Source organism: Amphiprion ocellaris, chromosome 18 (assembly GCF_022539595.1).
Source record: "Amphiprion ocellaris isolate individual 3 ecotype Okinawa chromosome 18, ASM2253959v1, whole genome shotgun sequence".
Lineage (NCBI taxonomy): Eukaryota > Metazoa > Chordata > Actinopteri > Pomacentridae > Amphiprion > Amphiprion ocellaris.
This window is the reverse complement of record NC_072783.1, coordinates 28,220,177-28,238,107: the sequence shown is the minus strand read 5'-3', so window position 1 is coordinate 28,238,107 and position 17,931 is coordinate 28,220,177. Positions and strand designations below refer to the sequence as shown.

The window sequence follows — 17,931 nt, the reverse complement described above, 5'->3', positions numbered from 1 at the left end:
CATAATATAAATTATGCAAATGCCAGTCATACTGAGCTGGAAACAAATAAATTCCAAGACATTGTTGTTTTCCATTTCATGTCTTGCAGACAGGTTAGAGTGCATTATATAAAAAGTTTATTAAATTTCAGCAGTATTTCAGAACATGATCCATTGTTTTCTGAACTTGCGCAAGGTTGTATTTAATTGAATTTCTGCTAAATAAATAAATAAAAAGCCACAAATGATCGAGGCTCTAGTTGAAGGCAATGAGTCGCTGTTTTCTCCCAAATATCTTATCAGGGTTTTGACTTCTTTCTTTTTTTTCTTCCTGTGCACAAAAGAGGTACAGCGGTGATTACAATGCTCTGACAAAGTCTCTTTTATTATAAATTTATCAAACAGGTTGAGGTCTTGATGTACTGCTAGATACAAAATCAAACCATTTTTATCATGTTTCTACGATGCTGTCAACCTCTCCACACCTCATATGAGTTTTGCCGATTATTAGCCAGACTAATGAATACTTAATTATATTCAGAGTGAGTGGAGGTGGGGGTCTGGACACAAGATTTTCAGGGTTCATTACTACCCCAAGGACAAATTCCTATGCAGGAATGAGACCACCAGAAAACTCTCAAGCAGCTGACCCAAACAGGCGGACACTGTTTTATTAAAGGGATAATGTGAGATAAGTGGAAAGTGCTGAAACTGAATATTTTAGCTTAAATCACAGACTTTGTTCTTCTTTTGTAGGATGAGCTAAAGAGTTTTAATGTTAGGCTGCGAAACGCCCAAGTAAATTTTCCTTCCTGTTAATGCAGCATTTAATGATAACGGTGGCATAATTACATGTGGAATTCTTATTTATTTAAGAGAGAATGGGTCTTTGATCTTTAGACAGAAGTAGACAAAAACAAATTTCTTATTTCTCGTTGGTGTATGTTGCTTTGTTGGCTGAAATGACAGCTGTTGCTGGAAGATTTTATTAACTTCAGCTAATGTTAGCTCATGAGTTGAAAATGTTATGTCTATGGGACATTTTAGGGTTTTCAGCTGCCTTATTTTAAATTGAGACCACAGAAAAAAGGGATCTTAAATATGCTCTTTCATTCTAATGTAAGTCTGTTTTTAGATTTACGCCCTCTGAACCCCAAAGAGTTTTTGGGTATTGGTCATGTCACATTTTTACTCACAGTAGGGTCATTTTTCACTGCAATATGAAGCCCTGCACCTCTATGGAAACAACACAACCATAGCTAGAAGTAGACAGAGCTTAAAAATCTCTTGTTTATAATATAACCAAGTTCCAATGCCATAAATCCTAAAAAATAAGAGTAAAGCAAAATTTTTTATTATTATTATTTGATTATTCAACACTATGAAAAATCCTAGCTCTACATATTATAGATTACTATTATACATTACTATTGGATTTACAATTGCACCATGGAGTGCAGAATTTTTTGTGTCGCCAAAGAGTCTTATTTTTGGAAACTTTTAAGCAAGACGTGGGGAATAATGTGATTTTAATGAAATATCACGATTTGGAGCTTGGTTTGAGCTGGTTGTTTTTCCCAGCATAACTAAAAGTCAGACTCATTTGTTCAAGGACTGTCAGAAAGTTGAAAATCCAACGTTTCTTTTATGTTTCCCACTTTATTACTTTGATAAATGGTGTAATTTTGGTGATTCTCTTCAAATGCCAGATATCATTTTTGCTCCATCCACATGCACCCTGCTTCAACATATGCAGAAACCTAAAAACTTTTGCCATGTCTTGTTGCTAAGCTGGGGTTGGACCATCGATAGTTGGAGAAGGGTTTCTCCACAGATGTTATGAGGAAAAGACTCACTATTCAAAACATCCTGAATAGAAATCTATGGGAGAATTCCCATTCCAAATTGTGTGCTTTGCAAAAAACGAACCAGGGACATCCAGCCAATTGGACTGTTGCACTGTCAAGTATAATGTGTGGGGAAATATGTTTTTTAACCTTATTTTGAGGCAAAGTCATCAAACTTTCAAAGCGTTTTTATGAGATATGACTTTTGTAATTTTGTACATGCAGTTTTTATGTCCTCTTGACTAATAAAATTGCAGTTATATCTCTCTCCCCTTTCACTTAGATAGGGATCTGGTCCCGTTAGCCTGAAATAACATTGCCAAGATGGCTGCTGAGTGGTTAGACTTGCCTATAAGGTTGGTCTCACATCCAACAAAATGGCAGCAAATACATTTGTTGATTTTACTGTTAAATGCTTTTACTGTAAAATGTAAAGTTGCTTGGATATGGAATTGTATACTTGTGCACATGTGGAGCAGCATTTCTAGGAGCACAGAGGAAGGGCAGGTTATGAGGCCGACCATCACAACCACTCGAAGTGCTTAGTAATCTGAAGTACAATTAGATCTTAATGCAGCACACTTAAGCTCATCTCAAATCCAATAACAATCAGTGATGTCCTTGGCACTAAAATGGCGGCCTGTTTAGATATTGATCAGACAGTGCGTTGCTGATGAAAGTGTGGCGCTAGTTGTTTTACAATATTGATTAGTGGGGAACAAGAGAAGCTATTTTCTGCTCAGTCTAAGGAGCAAAAATTGTGTCACACCGTGGTAGTAATGTAACCGCAGCTTTTCTGTGCAGAAGCTCTGGCATAAGTTTGTCTGATGGAGAAAAAACATTACGGTAAATACATTGCGGGCTGTGTTGATGAAATCAGCAGCACAGATACAACAATTGATTTGTTTTAGCCTTGAATATTATTATAGAATAAATCTCGTCCAGCTTCACGTCTGTTCCTAGATTTGCTATGGTGATCTTAATAAAAAAATGTTCAGAATATGTATGTATGGAGTAGTTTTGTATCTCAGAAACAGACTTCGTAATAAATATTTATTTTTGCATTTTTTTTCAGTTGTGTGAAATCTTAAAATTGGGTCTTGGTGGAAATTCACATGTCCCTAGGTCATGGATATTTATGAATAGTCTCTCAGTGTTTCCTCATCAATATCTGCTATTGATTTTTTTAGCCTCCTACTGTAATTGTCCTGGAGGTGTAAATCACAGTGCATGAAATCATTTTTTTAAATTTTAAATTCTTCATTCCTTTCTCATTATAAACCCTATGAAGTGTATTACTATGGCACAGAGCATTCCAGGTGTTCTGCAACATCATTTACTATCATTTTCACCATATACATCAGAATTTAGATACAGTATCATAATTACAATGATGATCACTATCAGACTAACAACTCTGTAACTGTATACATAATAAAGTGGATTTCTTTTTCATTATTCATGCTGATTTTTGATTACAGTTCTGTATTCCCCAAATGTATGGTATATATTTAATTACAAAAAGCCCCATACATTACTAGCAGTAATGTATTTATTTTAAAGAGCTGGCTTGAATTTGAAAACTCACTGTCAATTTTTGATTTGATGCATTAATGGGATTGCTTTGAGTGATCCTGGTTTAAATTCCTTATTAATAAGGATATTTGTTCTACGTACACAGCATGTCTATGCATTTATATGTTAGTATTTCAGTAGAGAGTATTTCTCGAAGGCTCTGTCCGTGCATCTATTGTTGAATTACAGTTTGACATATGTTTTGCTCATCTGTCATCTGTGTTTTGATATTTCAGCAACTGATGAGAGAGCGTCAGCAGATGGCCAGTCGTCCGTTTGCCTCGGTTGCTGTTTCACTGGATGCCAGAGGAGAGCTAACAGAAGTTTTGCAGCCTGTGGTTGATGTGAGTCTTATTTCCTCGCTCTCACACACACACACACACACACACACACACACACACACACACACACACACACACACATTATTAAAATGATGCCAGTACAGCTTGTGCATAAAGAAAAAGAGAGTTACTTTTTGATTACACCTGCATTCCTGTAACATTTTGCAGGAATCTTCTATACTGATTGCTGACAGCAGAACCTTCTTTCGTTCTTTCTTTCAAATGTCTTCAGCTAAAACAACACTGAGTTCCAAAACTAGCTAAAAATTGCAACATAACAAAGGCTATATGTGCTTCTACTGACATAGAGGATATGGCAAAGTAAAGTAGAGCTAGAGAGTTCTGTGATAAACCTATCCAGCTCCTGCCTTCTACTCCAAATATATCAGCCTTTTATCCACTGGTCACGTCAATAAGAAATCTGCCAGTGATGCTTTTTTCCTATGTCTCTCTTCTTTACACAAATTGTCGTCTACAATCAGAGCTGCCGACTTTCTGACAGTTTTCAATTGATTTTGTTTTTAAAAGGTCTTTTATGTAAAATGATGTCATGATGCCAAGATTTTTTTGAGATTTGTATAGATTTTTTAAAACAATTTTTATGGTTATTTTAACCTTTTAGCAAGAAAAGATATATGCTTTTTTCATTATTCTTCCATTTCTCACAATGTTTTTTTACTCTGTTTTCATTTTGGATAATTTGTCCTATTAGGTTGTTCATTAGCAATATGCTGCATGGCTTTTTTGCATTCCAAATGTAATTGATTAATTTATAATTATACCCTAGATGCTCATCTGCTTTTGCACTGTGTGCTTCTGTCATGTCCAGTTGTTCCATATAATTATAAAGTAGAGAGGAAGTCTGGCGCAAAGGACAGTGTTGGGCTTGATGCCACATGGAATAAAAGTATAGTTTAAAGCAATACGGAGAGCTACATCCTCAGAATGAAGAGCAATAGTGATTCTCCAGCGAGGACCAAGCTCTGTGTCACCTGCTGCAGAGAGAAATAAAATCACTGTGGCAACCAGCAAAGAGGCACCACATTAGCTATTAGTGTGCCGCTGAGTGGTACTCACCATGCATTATGATATTGTGAAGGGCAACGTAAAGAGCAAAAGGGGACAAAAACAATGCTTCTTAGTTCTTTGAGCACACTATATTGTTGCTCTTTTAAAGCAGTTGAGTACAGTCTAAACCTGAATGGTGTCGGAAACCGGTGCTTTGCCTTGATTTAAGTAAAAATGTTAATTACATACTTGTCAGAGGCATGTGTGTCCATTTGCTGTTTAATAATTTATTGCGCCGGCGTTCCTTCCCCTCCTGCACAAAAATCAAAGTCGGTGTTCTTGTTTCGAGGCACATTAAAGTAGAAACTTCGTACCCACAGGAGGGTATTGCTGTAAACAATGTTCCAAGCTGTTTTGGAAATGATAACTGTGAAAAAAACACATCTGCAGTCTTCTGTTTGTCGACCCTTTCAAGATGCAGGCTGGACCTATAAATGCGTGACTTTGAAGACTTCGCTTAGATGTCCAGACAGCTTTTAAAGAAGTTATTATAAAAGTACAAATGCAGAAAACACCTGAAAACTTGTTGTCTTTTGGAAGTAATTTACATGCTTGAAATTTGGGTTTGTACTCTTTTTAACCATGTACTCCCTTTCCAATATAAAAATACAATGTTGAAATGTTTTTCAACCATAGATATAAGTATGGATTATGAGAATTAGAATTGCAATGACGTTAGTTAAGTGTTGTTCAGTTAATGAATTCAGTTCTGGATTTTCCTGTAGCACACAAATCACATTTAACAATATGTAAAGAGAGCATTGCCTTATTGTCTGATAAGACGTTAATACTCAATATGCATTAGCCAAACCCTTCATTAACATATGGTATACTTACTGAAAGGTCATAAACCTACCTTCCAGGGAAACTAAAGACATCAACTATGCTAATAATATATACACACAATTGTATGCATTTTGAATATGTAAAAAAAAAAAAAAAAGCAAAGACTTTCAGAGTTGTTGTGCCCAATTATGCAGCTGCTTTTGTATTTGTTACAGTTAGTTCCTTTTGTATTTTTTATTCGAACACTGACATTTTGTACATTTTGTTTATCCAACATGACATTTCTCATGTATTTGTTCCCATACGGATAACGGAATTCTATTTTAAGCACCCATGAGTTAAAATGATTTGCATAAAGGACTTACAACTGATATATTTGTGTTAACTAGTGCAGTGGCTGTTAAAAACAGACCTCTTTGGAATGAGAGGTTGTGTTGGCCTCCAGTATTGCTGCTTGCAGCATTCTCAGTAGCATCTAACAACTAATCCAAACTACTTCACACCTGACACTGACTGCCAGGCCTCCCAGGGTTATCTAAACTTAAAGACTAAAACTCAAAGTACCCGATACCTCCTTGGGTAGAACCGGCACTGCTAAAAGACAGAACTAATCCAAACCATTTATCTACAAGGCTCTAAATCACAAAGGATGCACCAAACAATTGTTTTGTTTTCAGTTAACCTAACGCTTGTTTTTTATCAGTTGACAAATGTAAAGAATATTTTCCAGTACTCACTTATATAGAATGACTTTACCTGCAATAAATACGTAAAAGCTCATGTATATTTCAACATTTTATTCAATCACCTAAAGATCATCATCAATATTTTTACTGAAGCAATTGACTTGAAACTTTTTTTTTTTTAAGTTTACCATGAGCAATTTTTTTTTTCATTGTTGTCTTGCTAGGATAATAATTAAAACGATTTACAGACTGTAACTACAGTCTGTGATGTTGTCACTCACATATGGCTGTTGCTGTAAACTGAACATATAAAAGATCTGAAAAATAACGTTAGATTATGCATTGTATAATATGTTTAAAAAGTCAATTTTAAATATAGTAGTGCTACTAACAGGACAGATTCTGTTCACTGATAATCCTAACAGTCTCTTTAATTCTGTCTCATTAGGTCATTCTCAACAAAACGCTCTGGGGTTTGGGCTGTTGAGTTTCTGTCTAAAATACTCCCACGCTTCAGATAATTGTATGAGGTTTTTGAGCTTATTCCCTGAGGGAGTCCATTCTTTGACTGGGTGCAGCCATATTTGCAATGCACCGTTGTTGGAATTAATGACGTCATTATGTTGCTAACTTACTCTGACCCTTCCATAGCCACCAACTGCCCTTAATGTTTATTTTTGGTCGCTTTTTTGAGAAAAATGAAGAACAGACACACTCATACAGGGATTCCTTAATTTCTTGGAGAGATGGACCACATAATCCTATTGAAGTGGCTTTTACCAGCTTTTCTAATGTGTTTGTGTGTTTTGGACATGTGTGCATTTGGAAAATTCTAATCTACATAGTTCCAAATGTGCAAATGCATATGTTGGAGCGTATACAGCTCCATCACATGCGTTGGCACCAGCTGAAGGTGAACCATGTGAAACAAGCCTAATTCTCTTCTGTAAAGGTTAATTGGTCAGCATCTGGCACCACTTAACTACTGGAAATATTTGCTGATGTCAAAGAGGACACTGATAGCGTGTTAAATATTTGTTTCACCAGCTCTGTCTGTACTCCTAACTGCGATTCACTCATTTAGTAATTTAGAAGCTTAATTATACATTTTTGAATATACACACTAATGCGATTTGTATAGGAAGTAAGAAAACACAGGAGCTGCATTATTAGAATGACCCATCACGCCCTTTCCAACACATGACAACATTTAGGACCTTATTCTCGGACTGTATTGTCAGCACTGATCTCGCTGCATTAGTTAGTTCGCTACTTTACAGACCCTCCAGCTGGTCTGGAGAGAGAAAATTACAACAGACTTTGTGCCCATTTCCTCCATTTGGCCGCTTTAAACCCCCAAGATGGACATTGCTGTTCGTGACCAAGATGTCAGCAGTCGTTGGACAGAGAGCCGTTCGGGCCCAGACACTGCAGACCTAAGCCTCTCTATTCACTGTGGCCGACATTCAACATATGGAACCACTAACGAACAGCCAGTATGATGGATGACACCTGTCAGCGGGGAAAGGAAAGCAGATAGACGTTTTGCGTGCATGTTTGTGTGTTTTTCTCGCGTGGGTGTATGCGTGTTTATGCGCTCGGATGGTTACGAGTGACCACAATACAGTGCTCATGCTTCATTAATGCGTAGTAAAAATGCAGGCCGTGTAAACCACCATCGGAGGATCTAAAAATTGGACACGCCATTTTTAAAAGGTGTTGATAGAAAAGGCAACCCCTGTGACTCAGCTGGAATGAAGTGATTTATGAATGTTTTTATTTTATTTTTCTTTTCGTTGCAGGTATGCTTCCATTATTCTAAATAGTGAGAAACAGAGAGGGTGCTGCATATCACACAAACAAACAAAAATGTGATATTTATGGCTCAATTATTAAAAAACAATGCAACATCAGTGCCACAATACATACTCAGTTTAGTTAAAAAACATCCAGAGAATGACAAGAGTGTGCAAAGCTATTTTGAAGAATCGAAAAAAATAATACATGCTTGGACTTATTTCACTCTTTTTTGTTTACTACATAATTCCATATGTGCTCATTCATGGTTTTGATGCCTTCAGTGAGAATCAACAATGTAAATAGTCTGGAAAATAGGGGAAAAACATTAAATGAGAAGGTCTGTCCAAATGTTTGACTGGTGGTGTATATTGATGCAAATAATATTAATATAGTCAACCTATTGAACTAAATATTGTGCAAATGAACCCAAATGTCCACCACCTTATTGCATTATGTCAGTGTACACATTTTCCAACAGTCAAACCTGAGCTCATTATTCTAATACTGTATATTTAATATGTCCAGTTAAAGGGTTAATTGTTAAGGTTGGTTAAACAGTGCGGAGAGAATATGTAAGCAAGTAGTCCTTTAATGAAAACAGAGTTACCGCTAATGATATGTAGAGTTGGCAGGTTATACATTTACAGAGTGACCTGAAGAGCTGATGTTAGAAGCTTTGGTTTGGAAAATGGTGCAGTAAAGGAAGTGTAAACAGAGCTGAAGGGTTTATCCAGTGACTGACACAGCCCATACCCATGTTCTAAATTACACCAGTAACTGGATATATGGCCAGGTGACAAGTGAAGCACAGAAATGCAAACAAGAGTCTGGGGCTTGTGTGATGGTACATGTTGCAAAAGTAGCAGCAGCCGTGCTTCTGTAACTCCCTTATATGCACATTTTGAAGTATTGCATTAGAAAATGTTAATGGGAAGAATTTGATGAATCGTCCTAAAATTTGGACAAAAGCTTATATGCTGACATGAGATAGATGCGACTTTTTTTTGCAGAACAGCTAATGCATTTCATGGAAGATGGAAACACCTTTTCTAAATAAGTTCTGACTTTGTGAACATTTTATTCATCAGTTGTTTCCGTTTCAAAGGGAATCCGGGCAGCATTAAATATTTCCTGTACTAGCTGGCATGAAGGAATAATTACAACTTGGTCAGCTGAGCAGAATTTCTGAAGACCTCTCTCCATTTTTTCAGTTGGCCAAGGCAGCTGGTTTTGCTTGTTTCTTCTTCACATTTTATATACAACTACTGCAAAAAAAAAGCAAGCAGAATATTTATCAAATGGAGAATATCTAACTAAAGGGAACTGAATATGAAACAATTTTTACACAGTCGTTCTATTCAAAGGTTCACAAAAGTAAGAATCTCCTTGCATACAGGCCTTGATTGCCTGTATGTGACGTAAAACTTGGGGACAGCAGTTCTTTAAGCTAAATGCTAATACGTGTTCTCACCACATACAGTCACAAATTGGAAGTCGAATTTTTAAGAGTCAATTGATGTGGACTCTGTCAAAATATTTGCTTGGAAACTGACCAGCTAGTGGCGCTAAGAAAAGATGGGCTAATTACCACAAAGGATTCGTCTTCTGGAGTGCAAGAATGTCTTCAAAATTTCATCTCCAGCTGTTTATTAGTTCTTGAGATAATTCTCTGTGGACCAAAGTGCTCGACCAACACCGCTATCCCTAAAGCCATGCTGCTTTCTTGGCTAAAAATACCACTTGCCATGTATTTAAATACAACATTACCTTTAACTAATAAATTCCACTCTGTTGTATTGCACAGTGACCTTGCGTTGACGATTGTGTTAAGATTAAGTGTTTCGACGTATGCCATCCAGCAATGCTACAGTCTTAAGTGTTAACAATATAGCCATCTTGTATGGATCACCCGATGGTCCATACAAATGCAGCTTGTAAATCATAAAACATCAAAACGTTTAAATGAGCTCCTTCATATGAATGCAGTAAATTTAGTGATTCAATAGCAGAATTGCTTGAGTTGTCATGAAATGGCTGCAGTTTAATTGTGCTTGTATTGCTTGTATGTCATGCCCCTTTGGAATCTCTATGTGCCTGTGAAGATGCATGAGAATACTGTGTTCTGGCTTTGTGCACTAATTGGGTTGTGTAAGAATGCATGTAAACAGTCTCTAGGTCCGACATAAAGACAGAAACATATCTCTCGTGTATAAGTTACTTTAAAATTTGATGTTAGCCTCCCTGTGCTTCCTTTCACATGGTGCTTTCGAAAGTTTTTAGCTCATTCAGGGCATCACACTTAGTCTAATTGTAGGTTAGAGGCAGCGAGACTTAATGTGCAGTCTTGAAGATACTTGAGGCTACCTGGACTGATCCCAGGTTGTTCTGACAGTGTCCCAGCGTCACATATAAATTAGTTTTAAAGCCTTTAATGAAACCTATAATGAAAGGAAAGATGTTTGAAATCAGGCGTAGTGATGTGTGCAAACATTATGTTCCTCGAACAGCTTAGCAATTGATTAACAATTAGAATTTGCTGCTGTCACTTTTAATGTACCTTCTGTTTGTACTTTGGTCTTTAGCCTACCCTTCCATTTTCATTTTAGTTTTTTTCCCCTTCACCTTTGTCCTATTCTCCCTTCTCCTCCTCTTTCTGTCTCTCTGTTTTAGTTCCAGCTGATTGGTAGTACAAGCAAATGGATAACATCTAGGGACAATGTTGACAGCATTCATAACCTTCTGCAAATGAATAGTATTCTACAGAGAGGGCTCTCTTTTGAGAAAGAACACGCCTAGTACATCTTAGATTCACCATTCTGTAGCATATCTATTGAATTTTGGTATATTTGTACGTCAGATGATGTCACATAATTGGTTAAAACTTTCACTGCTTTGACTACAGTTAGGTCAATGGAAAGCTAACTAAGGTTAAACTTCATGAATTGACTCCTTAATGAAGGCTAATTTAATCAATAAATAATTTACTTTCCAGTGTGGCCCAAAAGATCTTGTGTAGTTTTTCCTCTCTTGTCAGTGTCACTAAACTAAAATTAATCAAGTAAGGAAAAGTAATGTCTTAGTAAGCTTAAAATCCCCAACATATAGTGTTTCTGCTTGTGTGACGAACATGCAAATAAAACAGCTGATGCATCCAATACCATTAGCAACTATTAACGTTAAGAACACTCATACTTTTGTGTCTTTTAGCTGTCCATGCATTGATACCAAAGCTCATTTCTTTGCAGAGCGCGATGCAGAAAAAGTTACACAGAGTATTGGTGTCATCACATAGTTTATCGAGCAAAGCAGCGTCAACTCTATTGTTCACAATACATTTAGCACCGTCTGCAGCACATGTAGCAGAGCAGATAGTGGTGTGGAGTCAAGCGGTATCTTCACTGGAAGGTACTAACTAGTTTGTGAAGTACGTTGCTCGAACGCTGATGAACACTGACCAATAATTTCGCCTTTTCAATGCAAGTCTAACATACTGTATGGTTGTGTTATTGGGGTCTAGGTGTGACCACAAAGCCTCAGGGATGTGACAAAGCCTTCATTGTCACTGAGTAACCAGGAAACATACTGTACGTTGTGAACTGTGGCATTTCACACAGCATACGTTAATGGCAGTTGCATGGGAAATTGCACCACATGCTTCATAGGAAACACGATTGCACTTACTTGTGATTATAGGACTCACAGTGGGTGAAATAGTACTTCTTCATATAAATTTTCTTGTTAGGTGTTTTTGGTCATTCGACAGTAACAACTTATCCGTATGCATTATGTTCCCTGTATCTTTTTCACTCAGCATGCTGTTTACAGTATATCGAGTGCATCAAGGTTTTTAGAGTCTAGGCTTGTTTAAAATACATAAATTTGTGTTTTGTTTTCGCCGGCAGAAATCTACGGCAAATTTCAGTGAAACAGTTAAAACAAATTAGCATGTCCCTCTTGTGGTGCTCTCATGTTTTCATGCAATGTGCTTATGCAGACCTGATTTTTCTACCATTTTGCCTCTGCCGCCTCTCTCATATCCATTTTAAATTCAGCTACACAGAGGGGGGAAAAAAAAACAGTCATTTCTGTTCAGACATGTTATTATTCCACAATTTCTATCCTCTCATCCAAAACATGCTGTGAAACCCTTGACATTCATTATCAGGATGACATGTTTTTCACGCTTGAGACAAGCAGTTTTGGCCATTAAGTCCGAGGGTCGGTCATTGCCTCGACACTTGGACTGTCTGACAGGGACACAAGTGTTTTTGTTGTGTGACCAATCAAAGCATTTGTCACAGGAGGAGGGTGTCTTGTCTTAAATGCAGCGACTCCAGCAGCTAATATCAGTGACTTTTGGTCTGCTGGTTCCAAAAAAGAAAATTCGACATCACACATGCCAGTGCAGAAAACAAGACATATTGATTTGAGCTCAGATGTTAGAACAGGTGTGAACCAACCAACAGATCCTGGGTTCCTGGGTGGTGAATTACTGCTATTGTCGATATTGTCTGTGCAGGACAGTGTGCAGCTTTTCATTGTCCAATATTTTATTGTTTTAGAAACTGACTTTCTGTCGTAGTAGTCCCGAAATTGTCATAATAGTAGTGTTTTGTTTTTCCTTTGTGTTTTTCAGGGTGTCCCGAAACCTGTTGCGATGGAGCCTTGTTCAGGAGGGAAAGCTGCTGTGTTGACTGTCCTCATGCGTCTGCCCTCTGGGCCGTCAGGTTTACCTCCACCAGGACAGTCAGGTAAGAACACACAATCAATTTTTCTTGTTTTGGTTAAAAAAAAAAATCAATCAAAATTAGGAAAAAACTGTTCTGAAAAACATTCATATGGTGTTCATTGGAGTGTTTGTTGTGGTTTGTGATGTTCGTGATTCCCTTTTGAAAGAGGACATCTGTAAATGCCATGGTAGCACAGCTGGTGTTGCCTCCACTTTGTGAGTCTGTCTGTCTGTGTCATCATGACAAAATATGGTCCCGCAGACACCTGCTGTCACATGAACTACCACAAAGGCAATTTTGAAGATTCTGGCAGGTCTTTATATGTCTGTCTGTGCGTGATTTTTGTCATCACGATCGCACCACAGCAGGGCAAGATGAGGTCACAGAACTTTACAGACATGTTGCTGAGGCCAAAATGAAGGCAGAGTTTGACTTCTCTTATTTGGACCCCAACTGCCATTCAGTGCACAAATACACTCAGTTGTGCTCAGTCAAACGTCATTATATTTGTTAAAAAACAATACTATATTAAAACACACACACACACACACACACACACACACACACACAGTATTGAGTATATGAAAAACAGAAGCGTAACATCACTCGTCTACGGACTGATTCTGTCAATACGATAGCGTCACAGCTGTGCAAATGCAATCACAGTGATTTGCAGGTGTGTAATTAATATGAAACTGAAGATTTTTTTTTCTTTTTTGTGAATTTGTGTTGTCCCTACATGACACGAAAAAGTGCATTGCAACATAAAAGCAACACATTTCCTGCAGTTTGCGACGTCAAATGCACTTTATATTTGTGCTTTATACTGATAAATGTTTCTGAGTGCACTTGACGATATCAGCAGAATTCATTATTTCAGTTTATGAACCTGTTAACTTGTCAGATGGTGACATTTCGTTACATACCAGCAGTAAGCACAGCTTTACTAAAAGCGCTTTACATTTTAATGAACCACTGATGGCTGTAAACCTTTTTAACTCTGCCTCAATATCATGTATTTTACCAGAAACATCTTTAGTTTAAATTCTAAATCCCGCCCCCGTTTCTAATGAAGATTAAGCAGTCTACAGATAATGGATGGATGGATCTTTAGTTTATTCTAAGTACCTGGAAAAAAGACTCATTGAATTCCATTTACTTTAGTTTGTAGACTGCACTTCCATGTAAAAAGTAGATATAAGGCTGTATATATAAGTATATACAGCCCATGTCATATCAAATCGTACATACTCGTCCTCTTATTGATGATCTTACCAATTATAATGCATGATTGCGTTTCATATTTTTAAAAAAAAAATACCTGCAATATCCATTTGTTTTGTCAACTGAATTTGTTAATGCTGCTTGTTTTTTGACCACCCTTATATTTTTCTTCCTGTGTTTTTTTTTTTCTCTCTTCTGTAGGACTCATTGTTGCCAGTGCGCTGATAGACATTTCGCAGCAGAAACCATCAGATTTTAAGGACAAGTCCCAGGCTTTAAAGAACCGAAAAGCCCTTCCTCCAGCACACCAAGGGACCTGCGTCTGAATCTCAACCACTCGATCCTTCGGGTCCCTTTTTAACACCGTCTGAGGTCACATCGCTCCAACACGTCACCGTTGGAAGCCTTTTCAGAGACATGAACATGACTACATGTAGATTTCATCCGGCTGCTACCACTCGAGTTTTCACGTTCCAAGAGCACAACCTGCGTTACCTTTCCTGCTCCCTTTTTGCTCTTCTGTGCATACGTCAACCTCAGTCTCCAACTTGTGCAAAAAACTTACACCTGCTGGGCTTCTTCCCTTCAGCTTGGACAGTCATCACGGCTAAGCTACACGTCTGTATTCAATGGACACCTGCCAGATCTGTGGCTGGAGGAGTGACAGATTATTAAGGAGGATCTGAACTTAGTGAAGCTTCAGTCGTGTGTACTTTGTGACACCATCCATTTGCACAGCATGAGGGAATAGCACAGGTGTCTGTATATTAGGTTGTATCAAAGTTTTCCCTCACAGGAAATAGAAGCGATGATTGAAAATGGCTGGTAGATATCCAGTACGTGCTGCCTATATGGTTTTTGACATTCTTTTTGCTTGCCAACAAGTGGTATTCTATGGTGCTAAAGCATTTAGTTTTCACGACAAGCCTGACTCAGCCTTTGCTGTATGGACAGAATTCATTATGCCTTTTTTTGGGAAGAAGAAAGCTATGCGCTGAAACCCGGACTCTGTGTCAACGAACCCCCTAAACACATGCAAGCGTTTTGACAGCTATAGAATATTTTGTCATACCGCTTTGTTAGTTCGGCATCTCCTGCACATATGTATCATCCACCCAGCTGAAGCTAAAGTCTGTATTTTCTGTGGAATACATGTACAAAACGCTGCAGAGACATGACTGCAATCGCTACCAGCAGCATGTGGGTGAAGAACCGGAGGAGGCACGAACAAATCATCCATCATCAAACTAAAGCATGGACATCTCCAAAACCTTAAGAAAAGTTAGATACGTTTTATTAGCAAACTGGAAGTTTCCTTTGTGTTTTTTTTTCAGTGTGGTCACTGTTGAGGAAGTAACAAAACACAGAAAAACACTGAAGCTGTGGTTGACTCTTTGCTGTAATTTCTAAGTGTATCATTTTGCCGTGCAGCTTGGACATTAGGCTTTTGAACCGGCCCTTGGATTGATGTGGTGGGTGGATGACATTTAGGAGAAAAGACGTCTGCTTCGTGAAATTAGACCAGGGACATAAGGCTCCTCTGGCTGTTTACTAGTTTGTTTTGTAACATTTTTTTTTAACTGTTCTCTGAAGCTATGACTTTATTTCGATCTTTGAGTACAAGAGGTTTCATTTACCTTTTTTATGATGCCTTGGCTTTCCATGAGCTCCACAAAGGGGGCATGTCGATCTGCAGAATTTTCAAAGCTGTACAGTGTCTTGTTGGAACAAATGTGAGTCTTTGTCACTCTTGTCTCTTGAGATTTCATGTGTTTTGTCAGGTTTTTATGACAGAATGGCGAAAGATTATCATTTATTTTAGGCCTTGTCACCTGATACTATTATATCTATGATAAGTTGTCTTTTGCTACACTTGTGAAAAGAGCATTTCTGTTAATAATTTGTTTTGATATTTAACAGATTCCTGTGTAATAGCACATTTAACTTGATTTTATCGTTGACTTCAATCAGTTGATTTGATGTCAACTCCTTTTGAATTCTGCATCTTTAAGGACTGTTTGGGCATTGTCTTGCTTTTCCTTGCAAAGTGGTCATTCTGATGCATTTCATAAGGATGGTGTGCCAGCTAATGTGTTTTTATTTTGTGTCGATAGAGGAATCCTATAACAGTGTCATTACACAGGAATCGGGGTCTCACTGTACCGTGAAAAAAAGATGAGAAACTGCATATCAGTAATCTTCAGTGTATTTTAAAGATGGACAACATGCCAGAAAATAAAAAAAAAAATCAGACCTGGAAAGCTTTCGTGCCATTAAGTCTTTTCACACACATTGTAAATAAAATAACTGTTTCAAAATGATAATGTTTTGGCAGTTAGAACGCCAAAAATATTGTAACGGAACAGAAAATAGGTATTTTATTAAAATCAAGTCCTTTTCCATAATTAAAATACAGTTTTGAGACTTGACTTTACTTTTTTTTTCTGTCTATCTATCTAATCTATCTTTATTTACCAATATTTATAGATATAACATGTTCATTCAGCATTTTATTGTGAAAAACCTAGCTCTCAAACAAAATCTGTAAAATTACAGAACCAAAACTTTTTTTCTGTTGCTTGGCACTGAATGCATTGGATTGTATGAATATATTTACAGTATTAAAACTAAACAATTTTATCTGTCAAAAAGGTAAGTATTTGTGATATTGTAATATGTTTGGAAATGTATTTTAAGAGTCTTTTTGTAAAAAAAAAAAAAAAAACAACCTTTTTTTTCTTTTTTTACAGAGTACAGACAGGTGACAAAAAAAGGGAAATCCAGCCTAAAATACCTTAGTTGGGCTGCTACATGCTGTCAGAACAGCTTAAATGCACCTTGATATTGATTCTCTGAATCTCTAACTCTACTCGAGTGATAAAGCACCTTTCTTCTGAAAGATATGCTCTCATTTCATGTTTTGATGGTGGTGGAAAGCGTTACTTAACATGTGAGCCCCAAATCCCCCATATGTATTCAATACGGTTAAGATCTGGTGACTGTGAAGGCTGTAACGTATAATTCACATCATTTTCATACTTATCAAACCACTCAGTGTCTCCTGGAGGAGACCCCTCCAATGGGGATGTTCCATCATGAGATAAAGACTCAGAAACTCCTTTTCTTCCCACTAAGAGGACAAGTGGAGGTAAATCATCTTTACAAACTGCCTCTCACAGCTTCTCTACATCACTTCTTCTGTCTGTCTACCTGAAGCTCGCTGCTTCTGAAGCTTTAACCTCTAATTTGTAATTTCATTCTAGGGGTCACCATTCAACACTGGCTGATTGCCTCAGCTGAACATAATTGCTCCCTTTGAAAGTGAATGAAAAAAACTCTAAACCTTGCTGTATTTTGTGTCAGTTTAAGATGATTATTATAAACAGGTGTAATGATAGTCAAAGTTGCCCTAAATATATGTTGTACAGTGTAATTTATATCTATGTTAAACTGCCCTTTTCTAAACGTGTACTCTAGTTTTTTGTACATTTTTTTTTACTTTAAAAGGATTAATAAACAGCTTTATTATGCACACTTGACTCCCAAGTCAAACACTGAATTGCAATATACCCTATGAAAAGATTACAACATCTCTTAAATGGATGTGGAATAAAGTTCCACGGTTAAAAGGTGAAGGGGTCACATTCGTATTTGGACTGGAACTTTAAATATATATATATATATATATATATATATATATAAATAATATATATATATATATATATAAATTTGCATATACCATTTTCTCACAAATGGCATTTCAGACATTTCAATGAACCCTGCTTCTGAGTGGTTTACATTTCATCTGTATTGTAACAGTCCTGATAAGACACTGCTGGCTTTACATTTAAATATTCAGCCTGCATGCTTTCAGATCAAACAAATGCAAAGTGAT

At 37.2% G+C, this 17,931-nt stretch overlaps 1 protein-coding gene across 1 annotated transcript in view; it reads left to right on the top strand.

Annotated features, from left to right (window-relative positions):
• atrnl1b (attractin-like 1b) overlaps positions 1–17,570 on the top strand; it is a 71,009-nt gene extending 53,439 nt beyond the window's left edge. The window contains exons 27-29 of the mRNA XM_023276985.3: positions 3,638–3,745; positions 12,719–12,833; positions 14,238–17,570. Coding sequence (XP_023132753.2) covers positions 3,638–3,745; positions 12,719–12,833; positions 14,238–14,362 — 348 coding nt within the window. The 3' untranslated portion in view covers positions 14,363–17,570. The remainder of the gene's footprint in view (positions 1–3,637; positions 3,746–12,718; positions 12,834–14,237) is intronic.
• The last annotated feature ends 361 nt before the right edge of the window (positions 17,571–17,931 follow it).